Genomic DNA, 12,128 nt, shown 5'->3' with positions numbered 1-12,128 from the left:
CAAGCTCTTGGGACCAGCTCTTCAGCTCTGTGCCCCTGTCCAATCTCCTGTCCCTTTGGGTGCCCTCTTCTTCTTTTTTTTTTTTTTTGAGTCTCGCTCTGTTGTTGCCCAAGCTGGAGTGCAGTGGCACAATCTTCTCCTGCCTCAGCCTCCCAAGTAGCTGGGACTACAGGTGCGCACCACCATGCCTGGCTAATTATTGTTTTGTTTTGTTTTTGAGATGGGGTCTCACTGTGTCACCCAGGCTGGAGTGCAATGGCGTGATCTTGGGTCACTGCAACTTCCACCTCCCGGTTCAAGCAATTCTCCTGCCTCAGCCTCCCAAGTAGCTGGGATTATAGGTGGGCACCACCGCATCTGGCTAATTTTTGTATTTGTAGTAGAGTCAGGGTTTTGCCATGATGACCAGGTTGGTCTTGAACTCCTGACCTCAAGTGATCCACCTGCTTCGGCCTCCCAAAGTGCTGGGATTACAGGTGTGAGCCACTGTGCCTGGCCTGGGTGCTGCTTCTTTCTGCTGACCCAGGCTGGGGCTTGTATCTCACTCAGCTCAGTGGGCGTGGCAGGCTTCTTACCCTCTGAGCTTCAGTTTCCTAACCAAGTACCATTTTATTTAAACTTCCTCTAACCCTAGGAATGAAATAGGATCCCATTTTACAGATGATAAAATGGCTCAGAGAGGCTAAGTAGTTTAAGGAGCCAGGTGTGTGCCTGTAATCCTAGCGCTTTAGGAGGCCAAGGTGGGAGGATGGTGAGAGGCCAGAAGTTTAAGGCTGCAGTGACCCATGATTGTGCCACTGTACTCCAGCTTGGGTAACACAGCGAGACCCTGTTTCTTAAAATAAAAACAAAATTAAGAAGTAGTTTAAGGCTAGGTGCAGTGGCTCACGCCTGTAATCCCAGCACTTTGGGAGGCTGAGGTGGGCGGATCACGAGGTCAGGAGATGGAGACCATCCTGGCTAACACGGTGAAACCCCATCTCTACTAAAAAATACAAAACAAAAAATTAGCCAGGTGTGGTGGTGGGCACCTGTAGTCCCAGCTACTTGGGAGGCTGAGGCAAGAGAATGGCGTGAATCTAGGAGATGGAGCTTGCAGTGAGCTGAGATTGCGCCACTGCACTCCAGTCTGGGTGACAGAGCAAGAGTCTGTCTCAAAAAAAAAAAAAGTAGTTTAAGTGCCGGGCGCGGTGGCTCACGCCTGTAATCCCAGCACTTTGGGAGGCTGAGGTGGGCGGATCACAAGGTCAGGAGTTCGAGACCACCCTGGGCAACATGGTAAAACCCCATCTCTACTAAAAATACAAAAATTAGCTGGGCATGGTGGCATGCGCCTGTAGTCCCAGCTACTGAGAAGGCCGAGGCAGGAGAATCGCTTGAACCCGGGAGACGTAGGTTGCAGGGAGCTAAGATCACTGCCACTGCACTCTAACCTGGGCGACAGAGCGAGATTGTGTCTAAAAAAAAAACCCAGTAGCTTAACGACACATAACCAGTAAATATGGACTTGAGGACCAAGCCCAGGCCCTCTGGCCTTTAATACCCACTTTTCTGCTGAACCCACACTGTGGAGCTCCACAGCGCTTCTGCTGGAATCAGCTTTGGAACCAGACAGCCTTGGTCCCCCATCCCAGCTGCAGTGCTCCACCCTCCTGGCTCTATGACCTTGAACAACCTTTAGGGAACAGCTTGGCTAATCTTGACAGGTGGGGAGACAGGCCGCACCCCCGAGCCTGGCTCTCCCCTCTGCTTCCCACTTTCTCATTGACTTCCTTTGCCTGCTTCGCTCACCAGTGTACAGTGGGCTTCTCCCTGGGGCTGTGTGCCGAGCCCTCTCTGACTTCCTTCCACACTCCCTCCCTCTGGAGCCATCTCCTTCTCTCCTGGCCTCACCCACCAGCCACAGTAACTTTCACCTCCTAGGGTTGGGTGTTTACTAGGAGTCAGGTGCTGTGTGATTTTACAGGCTCTCATTTAATCCTTTACAACCCTCTGAGGTAAGTCCTATTATTATCCCTCACTTTACAGATAAGTAAACCAAGGTATGGGAGTGAGGTCATGTACCCAAGGTCACGCAGCCGGTCACGGGAAAGCCAGTGTACAAGGGTTGGATCTGCCTGGCCTCAAAGGCTAAATGAACACCAGGTCTCCACCACTTTGAATGCCCAAGACCCTCACATCTAAATCTGCAGACTGGCAGGGTGCGGCAGCTCATGCCTATGATCCCAGCACTTTGGGAGGCTGAGGCAGGAGTATCCTTTGAGACCAGGAGTTTGAGACCAGCCCGGGCAATATAGGGAGTCCCTGTCTCTACAAAAAAATTAAAAATAAAAAATTAGGACAGGCGCAGTGGCTCACACCTGTAATCCCAGCACTTTGGGAGGCCGAGGCAGGCGGATCACAAGGTCAGGAGTTTGAGACCAGTTTGGCCAACATGATGAAACCCTGTCTCTACTAAAAATACAAAAATGAGCTGGGTGTGGTGGTGAATACCTGTAATCCCAGCTACTCGGGAGGCTGAGGCAGGAGAATTGCTTTAACCTAGGAGGCGGAGATTGCAGTGTGCCGAGATCCTGCCACTGCACTCTGGCCTGGGCGACAGAATGAGGCTGTCTTGAAAAATAATAATTAGCTGGGCATGGTGGCGCCCACCTGTGGTCCCAGCTACAAGTTTGCTCCAACCCAAGAGTTCCAGGCTACAGTGAGCTATGATCACACCACTGCACTCCAGCCTGGGCAACAGAGCAAGACTCTGTCTCTAAAATAAATCAATCTCCATGGCCAGGCTTGGTGGCTTATGACTGTAATCCTAGCACTTTGGATGACTGAGGCTGGAGGATTGCTTGAGCCTTGGAGGTCAAGGTTGCAGTGAGCTATGATCTCATGCCACTGTACTCCAGTCTAGGTGACAGAGTGACACCCTGTCTCTAAAAAACAAATAAATAAAAATAAAATAAATGAATAAATCTCCTGACCACAAATCCAGTTGCCTGCTGTATACCTCCCTGGCCCTTGGAGGCAACAGACAGCCCTCACGCTCACTCACCTCCTCCCATCTGGCAGCCGTCCTTGTCAACCCAACCCCTCAATGCCTCTATTTCCCTACCACCGTCGCCTTGCCCCTGGATGGCTGTGGGGATCCCAGCTTCCTCCAGTTCATTTTCTTTTTTTTTTTTTGAGACGGAGTCTTGCTCTGTCCCCAGGCTGGAGTGGAGTGGCATGATCTCAGCTCACTGCAACCTCTGCCTCCTGGGTTCAAGAGATTCTCCTGGCCGGGCGCGGTGGCTCACGCTTGTAATCCCAGCACTTTGGGAGGCTGAGGCGGGCGGATCACAAGGTCAGGAGATCAAGACCATGGTGAAACCCCGTCTCTACTAAAAATACAAAAAAAAAATTAGCCGGGCATGGTGGCGGGCGCCTGTAGTCCCAGCCACGCGGGAGGCTGAGGCAGGAGAATGGCGTGAACCTGGGAGGCGGAGCTTGCAGTGAGCCGAGATCGTGCCACCGCACTCCAGCCTGGGTGACAGAGCGAGACTCCGTCTCAAAAAAAAAAAAAAGAGATTCTCCTGCCTCAGCCTCCTGAGTGGCTGGAATTACAGGCGCACGCCACCACACCTAGCTAATTTTTGTATTTTTAGTAGAGACGGGGGTTTCACCATGTTGTCCAGGCCGGTCTTGATATCCTGACCTTGTGATCCACCTGTCTCAGCCTCCCAAAGTGCTGGGATTACAGGCATGAGCCAACGCTCCCAGCCCCTCCAGTTCACTTTCTAGAGAGGAGGATGCCACGTCCTTCCCTCTTGCACACCCGCACACCCATCAATACAAATTGTTCATCTCACATTCTCAGTGAGAATATTTTTCTTTTCTTTCTTTTTTTTGTTTTTTTGGAGACGGAGTCTCGCTCTGTCGCCCAGGCTGGAGTGCAGTGGCACGATCTCGGCTCACTGCAAGCTCTGGCTCCCGTGTTCACGCCATTGTCCTGCCTCAGCCTCCCAAGTAGCTGGGACTACAGGCGCCCGCCACCACGCCCGGCTAATTTTTTGTATTTTTAGTAGAGACGGGGTTTCACCGTGTTAGCCAGGATGGTCTCGATCCCCTGACCTTGTGATCTACCCGCCTCGGCCTCCCAAAGTGCTAGGATTACAGGCGTGAGCCACCGTGCCCAGCCGAGAATATTTTTTTAAACTGAAATATGCAAACCGACATTAGCTAATACTTCAAAGCACAGCGTACTTACAGCGAGGCTCAAAGCTCAGCACTAATGAGCGTGGAAATGAGTCCATGTTCGGAGTCTTCCTGATATTTTCAGGGCTGTGTATTTTCGACTTCTTGTTCAGTTTCATCAGCAAGACCTGTGCTGTGGCCACCAGGCTCCTCTGTGCCACAGAAGTGCAGGTTCTGCCATTTTTTTCAGATTCACTGGTACTTGCATTATCACCATTATCTTTTTTTTTTTTGAGACGGAGTCTTGCTCTGTCGCCCAGGCTGGAGTGCAGTGGCGCAATCTCGACTCACTGCAAGCTTCGCCTCCCGGGTTCACGCCATTCTCCTGCCTCAGCCTCTCCGAGTAGCTGGGACTACAGGCGCCTGCCACCACGCCTGGCTAATTTTTTGTATTTTTTAGTAGTAGAGACGGGGTTTCACCATGGTCTCGATCTCCTGACCTCGTGATCCGCCCGCCTCGGCCTCCCAAAGTGCTGGGATTACAAGCGTGAGCCACCGCGCCCAGCCTATCTTTTTTTTTTGAGATGGAGTCTCATTCTGTTGCCCAGCCTGGAGTGCAGTGGTGTGATCTTGGCTCACTGCAACCTCTGCCTCCCAGGTTTGTGATTCTCCCACCTCAGCCTCCTGAGTAGCTGGAGTTACAGGTGCCCGCCACCACACCCGGCTAATTTTTGTATTTTTAGAAGAAACAGGGTTTGACCATGTTGGCCAGGCTGGTCTCCAACTCCTGACCTCCAGTGATCCGTCTGCCTTGGCCTCCCAAAGTGCTGGGACTACAGGCACGTGCCACCACGCCTGGCTAATTGCTGCATTTTTAGTAGAGTCAGGGTTTCACCATGTTGACCAGGCTGGTATTGAACTCCTGACTTCAAGTGATCTGCCCCACCTCAGCCTCTCAAAGTGCTGGGATTACAGGCGTGAGCCACTGCGCCCAGCCACCTCTTGTTCTTTATGGCAGTATGGGAAGGGACTAATACAGGTGTCTCACCGGGTGTCCTCCACCCCTGTGGCTGGTCTCTGCCAGGCATCGTCCCTTCCCTGCTTCTTCCAGCACGGTGTTCCTCTCCCTTTGGGGAACTGCTCCCCTACATTCCTCATAGTTCTCGAGTTGCTCATCTCAGAAGTCTGTCTGCACCCTCCCCTGGGGAAACAAGGGATGGTCAAGTGGCCATCTCGAGGTGGACATGGCCAGATGGAACGCCTGGTACCCAGCTCCTCTGGACGGGCCTTTCCTCGCTCAGGCAGAGCAGGCACCTGTCACACCTGGCCCTCACTGGGCCTCCCTAGTCTGGCCTCACTTTCGGCCCTGCCCGCCAGCCACCTTCAGCTCTCCACTGCCTCCCACGGCAAGCGAGTTCCTGGAGTGGCGCTGAGCCCTCTTGTCCTCTGTCTGGAACAATCTGCCTGCTTACCATACTCTCTGGCAATTCCTGGTTCTCTCTCAGGTCACCCCCCAGGTGCATTTCTCACCAGTGTCCACTGAGGACCATGAGCCCCAGCTGTGGCCGGAACCACAGTTGTCTCAGACACCGGAGAACCCCACACACTGGCCATACAGTAGGCTCAACGAAGACGAGTGAATAAAGACCCAGCCCATGTCCAATCTAAATAACCCAGCCCCTCCCCTGGGGAAGGCCTTTCTCCTTGGGTACCACCCCCCCCTTCAGCAGCACCCCACAGTCCTCCCGGGTGTCTGGAGGAAGCCACCAGGTCTGAGATATTGTGGTTGTCCTTCTTCTGACAGTAGGGAAAGGCCAGCCAGGGGTGGCCAGGACCCAGGGAAAAAGTCAGGCAGACTCAAGATGGTTCGTGCTTGCCATGTGTACCCCGAGAGGGAAGGCACCGCCAGGCCCAGACGAAACTAAGCAGTTTGATTTGCACGGCTCCCCAAGTGGATTCTCCTGACACCAGCCCAGCTCAGGGCTGGAGCCTCGGGGGACAGGCAGGGTACCGGCTCCTACTTTCCATTCACACGGAAAATTTCTACACAATTAAAATACTAAAGTAGGTGCACCAGTCAAGAGGTAATAGGTGTTTATTAAAAACTTTTTCACCCAGAGGCAGTTAACATTTATAACTTAAAACCCAGCCCACTACAAAAAGGGATGGGAGCAATAAAAACTGTGCAACCTTGACCAAAGGACCCAGACAGACGAGGCCCGGGAAGGGCAGCCCAGGGGACTGGGGTCTCTCCTCTCCCGAGGCCCAGAGCAGCTGCATTGTGGAAGCCGGGGTGCCCCCAGCCCCTGGCGGGGCCCTGTGCACCGGCCTCTCTGGTTGGGGCAGGGACCCTCGAAAGGCCATCAGTAGTAGTGTGTGCTCATTGCGCAGCCTGGACGCTCAGCCACTCACTCTGCTGAAGGACACAGAGGGACAGCTCAGGATCACCCTGGGCAGGACGGGGTGCCCCAGCCGCCCACGATGAGCCCAGACGTGGTGCTTTCCAGGTCATCGGGGCACGTGTCGGCCCTGTGGGACCCAGGGGAGTGGGGCCAGGGCTCTTCCTCCCATCCCTTCCCAGCACAGTCGGCAGCTGCACTCAAGCCCAGAGCCCCCACCTCCGCCATTGCTGAGGCTGCACCCCACGGCCGCTCGATGTGAACGCCAGTTGCAGCTCCTGCACAGGCAAAGACAGGGCAGTCATGACCTCAGGGACCTCCACTCTCAGTGCTCCCCTGAGCCCCCTGGCAGAGCCAGCCTCGGGCCCACCCCAGCTGGCCTGGGCGGTGCCTCACCCGCGGTCTCCCTCCAGTGTGCTCTGGATTTCCTTCAGGACTCCTGCAGGCCAGGTGGGAACAGAGGCCCACTGAGGCCCTTGGGGCAGCTAGCCACAGCCCTTCCACCCCCTTTCTCCGTGGGTGCCGACGGATCTGTACCCCGCCTCAGGGCAATGGCCTGCCCAGCCTCCCTTGACCCTGACCCCCCTTCCCCACCCCTCCTGCCAGCCCCACCCTCTCCCACCCAACTCACTCTCATCACTGAGCAGAGCGCGCTCCATCACCAGGCCGGGCTGCTTCTCTGGAAGGTAGAGGCCGGGTCAGGGTGCCCTGCCTGGACCCTCCTCGGCCTGGCTCTCTCCCTCCTTACTGAGGTCAGGGTGTGGAAGCCCACGGCCCAGGGCTGGAAGGGATGCCGTCTCTACTCCCAGCCCAAGCACTACCTGCTCTCTCGGGACCCTTCCCTCCCGTCCAGCCCCAGGTCTGGGCTGGGTGTGGCCCAGGTGTGCATGGGCCCAGGAGGCCTGTCTTACCCTCGCCATCACTCTGAGTCCCTGAGTTCCTGTGGGGGGAGAGACAGTGAGGACCAGGGCTCCCGGGCTCCCTACCCGGCTCTGAAAGCTCTGGTCCCATGAAGAACAAGTCAACGGCGCAGCCTGTCTTGAGCAGGAGAGCCTGGGAGGTAAACTGAGTCCTGCCCTGGACTGCCAGCTTGCACAGGGGCAAGGGGCACGTGAAGAGGTAAGGATAGCTGGAGCCAGGGAGGGTGGGCTGAGCTCGTGGGGAGGTGCCTCCAGCCAGGCAGCAGTGGGAGCCTCAGGGTATCTCAGAGAGGGCAGGGAGGGGCGGGAGAGGCCTCCAGCCCTTTCACTCACCGGGCTCGGCTTGGGGCCTTCTTGGGGCCTGCCCCGTTACCAGGGCGGTGGTTCTTGGTTTCTGCTGAATCCACCAGACACCGTGGCTCCACCAGCCACTTGGTGGAGAGAGAGAAGCGCTCGAACTCCGAGGGTGAGATCAGGTAGAAGCCTGGGGAGTGGGGGCAACGCTAGCGGCCCGGCCTGGCGGCTGCCAAGGCTGCTCCCCAACCTGGGGGAGTAGGGGCTAGCGCTCCCTGGCAGTTCTCCGCTTAAGGCCCATCCAGTCTGGCCATGGTCACAACACCCCTGGCCACCCTTCCCGTCCCTGCAGTGCCCAGGGCCCCCACACCCGCCCAGCCCGGCTCGAACACCTTGGCCGTATTTGGTGAAGACGCAGGAGGCGATGCCACTGACGTCCTCCCGGCGGATGCAGCTGTAGCGCACCTGGGGCTTGAGCAGGGGCAGCGAGACCACCTGGATGTCGCCCAGGTTGGTAAGGACTGCCAGGTGGTGCTCCCCGTAGTCCTCAGCGCGACGACTGCCGAAGTGGGCCACGCTGACCCGCCGCACCCTTGAGCCCTCCAGGGCTGTCAGCTTCAGCTTCAGCTTGGCACTCACCTTGGGCAGCGTGAACACCTGGGGGCGCGGGGTGGTTGTTCATGCCCATGGCCAAACCAGTTCTCCTGCCCCGTGCTGCTGCTGCTGGGCCCTCCCCTCCCCACATGCCTCCCGGTGTCCTGGCAAACCCTTGGCTCTCAGATGCACAGACGTGGCCTGGGAGGATGCCGAGGTCACTGACTTCCCTGTCTGGATTTTTTTTGTTGTTCTCCGAGATGGAGTCTTGCTCTGTCGCCCAGGCTGGAGTACAGTGGTGTGATCTCGGCTCACTGCAACCTCCGCCTCAGGCAATTCTTCTGCCTCAGCCTCCTGAGTAGAGCTGGGATTGGAGGTGCCCACTACCATGCCGAGCTTTTTTTTTTTTTTTTTTTGAGACGGAGTCTCGCTCTGTTGCTCAGGCTGCAGTGCAGTGGTGCAATCTCGACTCATCACAAGCTCTGCCTCCTGGGTTCACGCCATTCTCCTGCCTCAGCCTCCCAAGTAGCTGGGACTACAGGTGCTCGCCAGCACGCCCAGCTAATTTTTTTGTATTTTTTTGGAGAGACGGGATTTCACCGTGTTAGCCAGGATGGTCTCTATCTCCTGACCTCATGATCCGCCCGCCTCGGCCTTCCAAAGTGCTGCGATTACAGGCGTGAGCCACCACGCCCAGCCCATGCCAGGCTGATTTTTTTTGTATTTTTAGTAGAGTCGGGGTTTCACCATGCTGGCCAGGCTGGTCTCGAACTCCTGCCCTTGTGATCTGGCCTCCCAAAGTGCTGGGATTACAGGCATGAGCCACCGCGCCCGGCCCCCTGTCTGGATTTTATCCCTTTCACAGACACAGGTCTTGCCTCAGTGTCCTCACACGAGACTCCCCCCTCACTTATTTCCTGTGCTTCTGCAGCCCCTCAGATACCAAATGCAAACAAGACTGAGTCCCAGCCATCATTTGTGCCCAAGGTCCGAGCCTCCTGGATGTCCCGGGGAGTCCCAGGGAGACCCGCCGCTGCCCGTGTGGCACCTTGAACTGCTCCTCTGATACGACGAGCAGCTGGTGGCTTCCCTGCATGTCAGGGCTCTTCGACAGATCATGGGCCACTTCGAGGGGCTCGGGAAGGGGTACGCTGTGTCCATCGAGCACCAGGATGCCCACCACTGGCGCCCGGTGCATCAGCTGGATCTCCTTGGCTAGGGGGAGGAGGTGGGTGTTGGGGCTGTGGAGGGGTGGCGGGGCTGGAGCCACTCCCTGGCCCCAGCCCAGGCAGCCCGAGCACCCTCTGCTCTCCCTGCCCAGCACTCACCCTGCTCTGCCCGCACAGTCTCATCCATTCTCCGCTCGGCAGGGGGCACACGCAGGGAGAAGGCATAGATGGTGCCCCCATTGGTGCCAGCCCACAGCGAGGGGCAGTGCCGGGAGCCTGCCGAGAAGCCATGTGTGGGTGTCTGACCCTTAGTGTGGGAGTCGGGTGGAGCCGGGCAACCAGGGTTTACGCCCAGGTTTTCCCTCCTGGGAGAGGCTTGAAGGCTCTCTGACAACCACACAGGCCCCAGCATAGAAGACCCCAATCCCAGGTCAGCTCAGCCCTTGCTGCAATACAGCAGGGGAGAACCAGCCAGGGAGAGACACGTCCTCTGGAGACCAGCAGGCTCTGCCGTCCCCGATCATCACAGCTGCTCTAGGAGGAGGCTATCACTCCCTCATTTTACAGGGGAGCAAGCTGAGGCCCCGAAAGGCTAAGTGACAGGTCTGAGGCCATGCTTCTAAAGCCTGGATATAAAGCCGAGGCAAACTGACTCGGAGGCCCAGGCAGGGGAGGGGGGTAAGCAGGCAGGAGTTGCAGTCTGCCCCTGCTCACAAGGGGAAACCCTCTTAGGTCCTACCAGCCAGGCAGGCAGCAGCCCCCGGCATGCCCCCAGGTCAGGAGGTATCTGCTGCCTGCTGCCCCCTGCCCCCCAACCCCGGGCTGGCCACTCACTGTCCCTCAGGTAGGTGTCAGCAAAGTACAGGGTCCGGACGAAGCCTGTGAAGGAGTCCTCTGCCGAGCGAGCCTCGATCTTGCGCTGCACAGGCGCCAGCTCCATGTTCTGGAGGCCCGGCCGCTCAGCCTTGGCACTCCCCTCCTGCACCTGCAAGGGGTGGGCCGGCCTGAGGGTCAGCTCTGGCCTCCCCTCCCCAGGGACAGTGCTTTGCTCAATGCTGATCCTTGCATCGGAAGGCTGGCCACAGCCATGCCAGCTACCTGCCAGGCCTGCGTCTAGGGGGACCCTTGTCCAAGAGGGAGGTGCCCTTGGGGAAGCCTGCCTGGGCCCCCAGTATGTTGTAGAGAGAAAAAGGAAATCACTAACGTTTACTGGGGATTACTTCTAGGGTAAACATTACAGTTACTGCCTTTCTGCTCAAGAAGCTGAGGCAGAGAGAAGCAGCGTGACCTGTCTGAGGTCACACAATGCAACCTGGACCCTGAGTCTTGTTTGTAGCCCAGCAAGCCTGGGGAGCGGGGGCCGTGTGGCCCCCCTGCTGGCTGCTCTGAGCCGAACCTGGGCATGTGGCTGGCTGCAGCCTCACCTCAGGCCTCACCTCTCCTGGGGGGCCAGCAGGGCGCCGCTTCCGGCTGGACACCCGGCTCCGACGCATCCGGCGAAATGACTGACGCAAGGACTTCTTGAGGGACTTGACGCGGGACAGTGGGCCCTCCAAGGCCAGCTGGTCACTGGGGTGCAGCGTGCACCTTGGGGGGATGGCAGGCTGTCAGTGCTGCCAGGTCTTGGGGGTCCTCGCGGGCCCCACTCCCAGCCCTGGGACCCAGCCGCCCTGCTCACTTAACAAAGACCTGCCGCCGCTGCTGGTGGTCAAAGAGGCCGAAGCCATGGCTGGTGCCGAAGGCCACGAGCCGCCACTCAGAGTGCAGGGCCAAGGAGGTGACCACAGCCGGGGGCTGGCACTGCACCAACATGAAGGGCTGAAAGCCAGGCTCAAAGCACACAGGCCCTGAGCGGGCTGCCAGGCGCTCGTGCCCCTTCCAGCGGTAGCCCTCTTGGTCCTGCAGCAGGTCGGCCTCCACCTGCTCCACAGCCTGCTCCGCTGCCTCGTCATTCAGTTCCAGTACCAGCACCTGGGCGGGGTGGCAGGTGACTCAGCAAGCCCTCAGCAAAGGGATGGCAGGGCTGCAGGACACTACTAGTGGGGACAGCAAAGGAGCTGGACCCAGGCCAAGGCCCAAGGCAGGACAAAGGCCTCTGTCCAACCCCAGCTCTCCCTTTTTTTTTTTTTGAGACGAGTCTTGCTCTGTTGCCCAGGCTGGAGTGCGGTGGCACAATCTCGGCTCACCGCAACCTCTGCCTCCCAGGTTCAAGTGATTCTCCTGTCTCGGCCTTCTAGTAGCTGGGATTACAGGCACGAGCCACCACGCCTGGCTAATTTTTGTATTTTTAGTAGAGATGGGGTTTCACCATGTTGGCCAGGCTGGTCTTGAACTCCTGACCTCAGGTGATCTGCCTGCCTTGGTCTCCCAAAGTGCTGGGATTACAGGCGTGAGCCACGGTGCCCGGCCCAGCCCTTAATTCTGATTTCTAGAGAAGAAACAACCATCCCAGGGACCTCCTGCCAAGGGGATCAAGCCACCTCCATCCACTGGAAGACCACAGGACACAGAATGTGCGTTAGGCAGGTGGTTGGCTCCTGTCCCTGCTGTCCCCAGCCATCGACCACTCCTCCCCAGCTCCCCCT

At 57.6% G+C, this 12,128-nt stretch overlaps 1 protein-coding gene across 4 annotated transcripts in view; it reads right to left on the bottom strand.

Moving 5' to 3' along the window:
• Positions 1 to 6,244: 6,244 nt before the first annotated feature.
• Positions 6,245 to 12,128, bottom strand: part of LLGL2 (LLGL scribble cell polarity complex component 2) — a 49,923-nt gene continuing 44,039 nt past the window's right edge. The window contains exons 14-25 of one of the 4 annotated variants that reach the window (XM_030828359.1): positions 11,222 to 11,514; positions 10,980 to 11,130; positions 10,378 to 10,528; positions 9,703 to 9,819; positions 9,423 to 9,589; positions 8,173 to 8,437; positions 7,820 to 7,970; positions 7,478 to 7,506; positions 7,198 to 7,245; positions 6,963 to 7,005; positions 6,786 to 6,844; positions 6,245 to 6,580 (exon numbers count right to left, since the gene is read on the bottom strand). In XM_030828359.1, the coding sequence (XP_030684219.1) occupies positions 6,576 to 6,580; positions 6,786 to 6,844; positions 6,963 to 7,005; positions 7,198 to 7,245; positions 7,478 to 7,506; positions 7,820 to 7,970; positions 8,173 to 8,437; positions 9,423 to 9,589; positions 9,703 to 9,819; positions 10,378 to 10,528; positions 10,980 to 11,130; positions 11,222 to 11,514 (1,479 nt within the window). In that variant the 3' untranslated portion in view covers positions 6,245 to 6,575. Of the gene's footprint in view, positions 6,584 to 6,625; positions 6,845 to 6,962; positions 7,006 to 7,197; positions 7,246 to 7,477; positions 7,507 to 7,819; positions 7,971 to 8,172; positions 8,438 to 9,422; positions 9,590 to 9,702; positions 9,820 to 10,377; positions 10,529 to 10,979; positions 11,131 to 11,221; positions 11,515 to 12,128 lie in introns of those variants that run through there. The other 3 variants (XM_030828358.1, XM_030828360.1, XM_030828357.1) reach the window with 3 other exon arrangements.

The sequence above is a fragment of the Nomascus leucogenys genome, chromosome 14 (assembly GCF_006542625.1).
Source record: "Nomascus leucogenys isolate Asia chromosome 14, Asia_NLE_v1, whole genome shotgun sequence".
Taxonomy (NCBI): Eukaryota; Metazoa; Chordata; class Mammalia; order Primates; family Hylobatidae; genus Nomascus; species Nomascus leucogenys.
The sequence above is the reverse complement of the archived record's forward strand: the minus strand, read 5'-3'. Positions and strand labels throughout refer to the sequence as shown.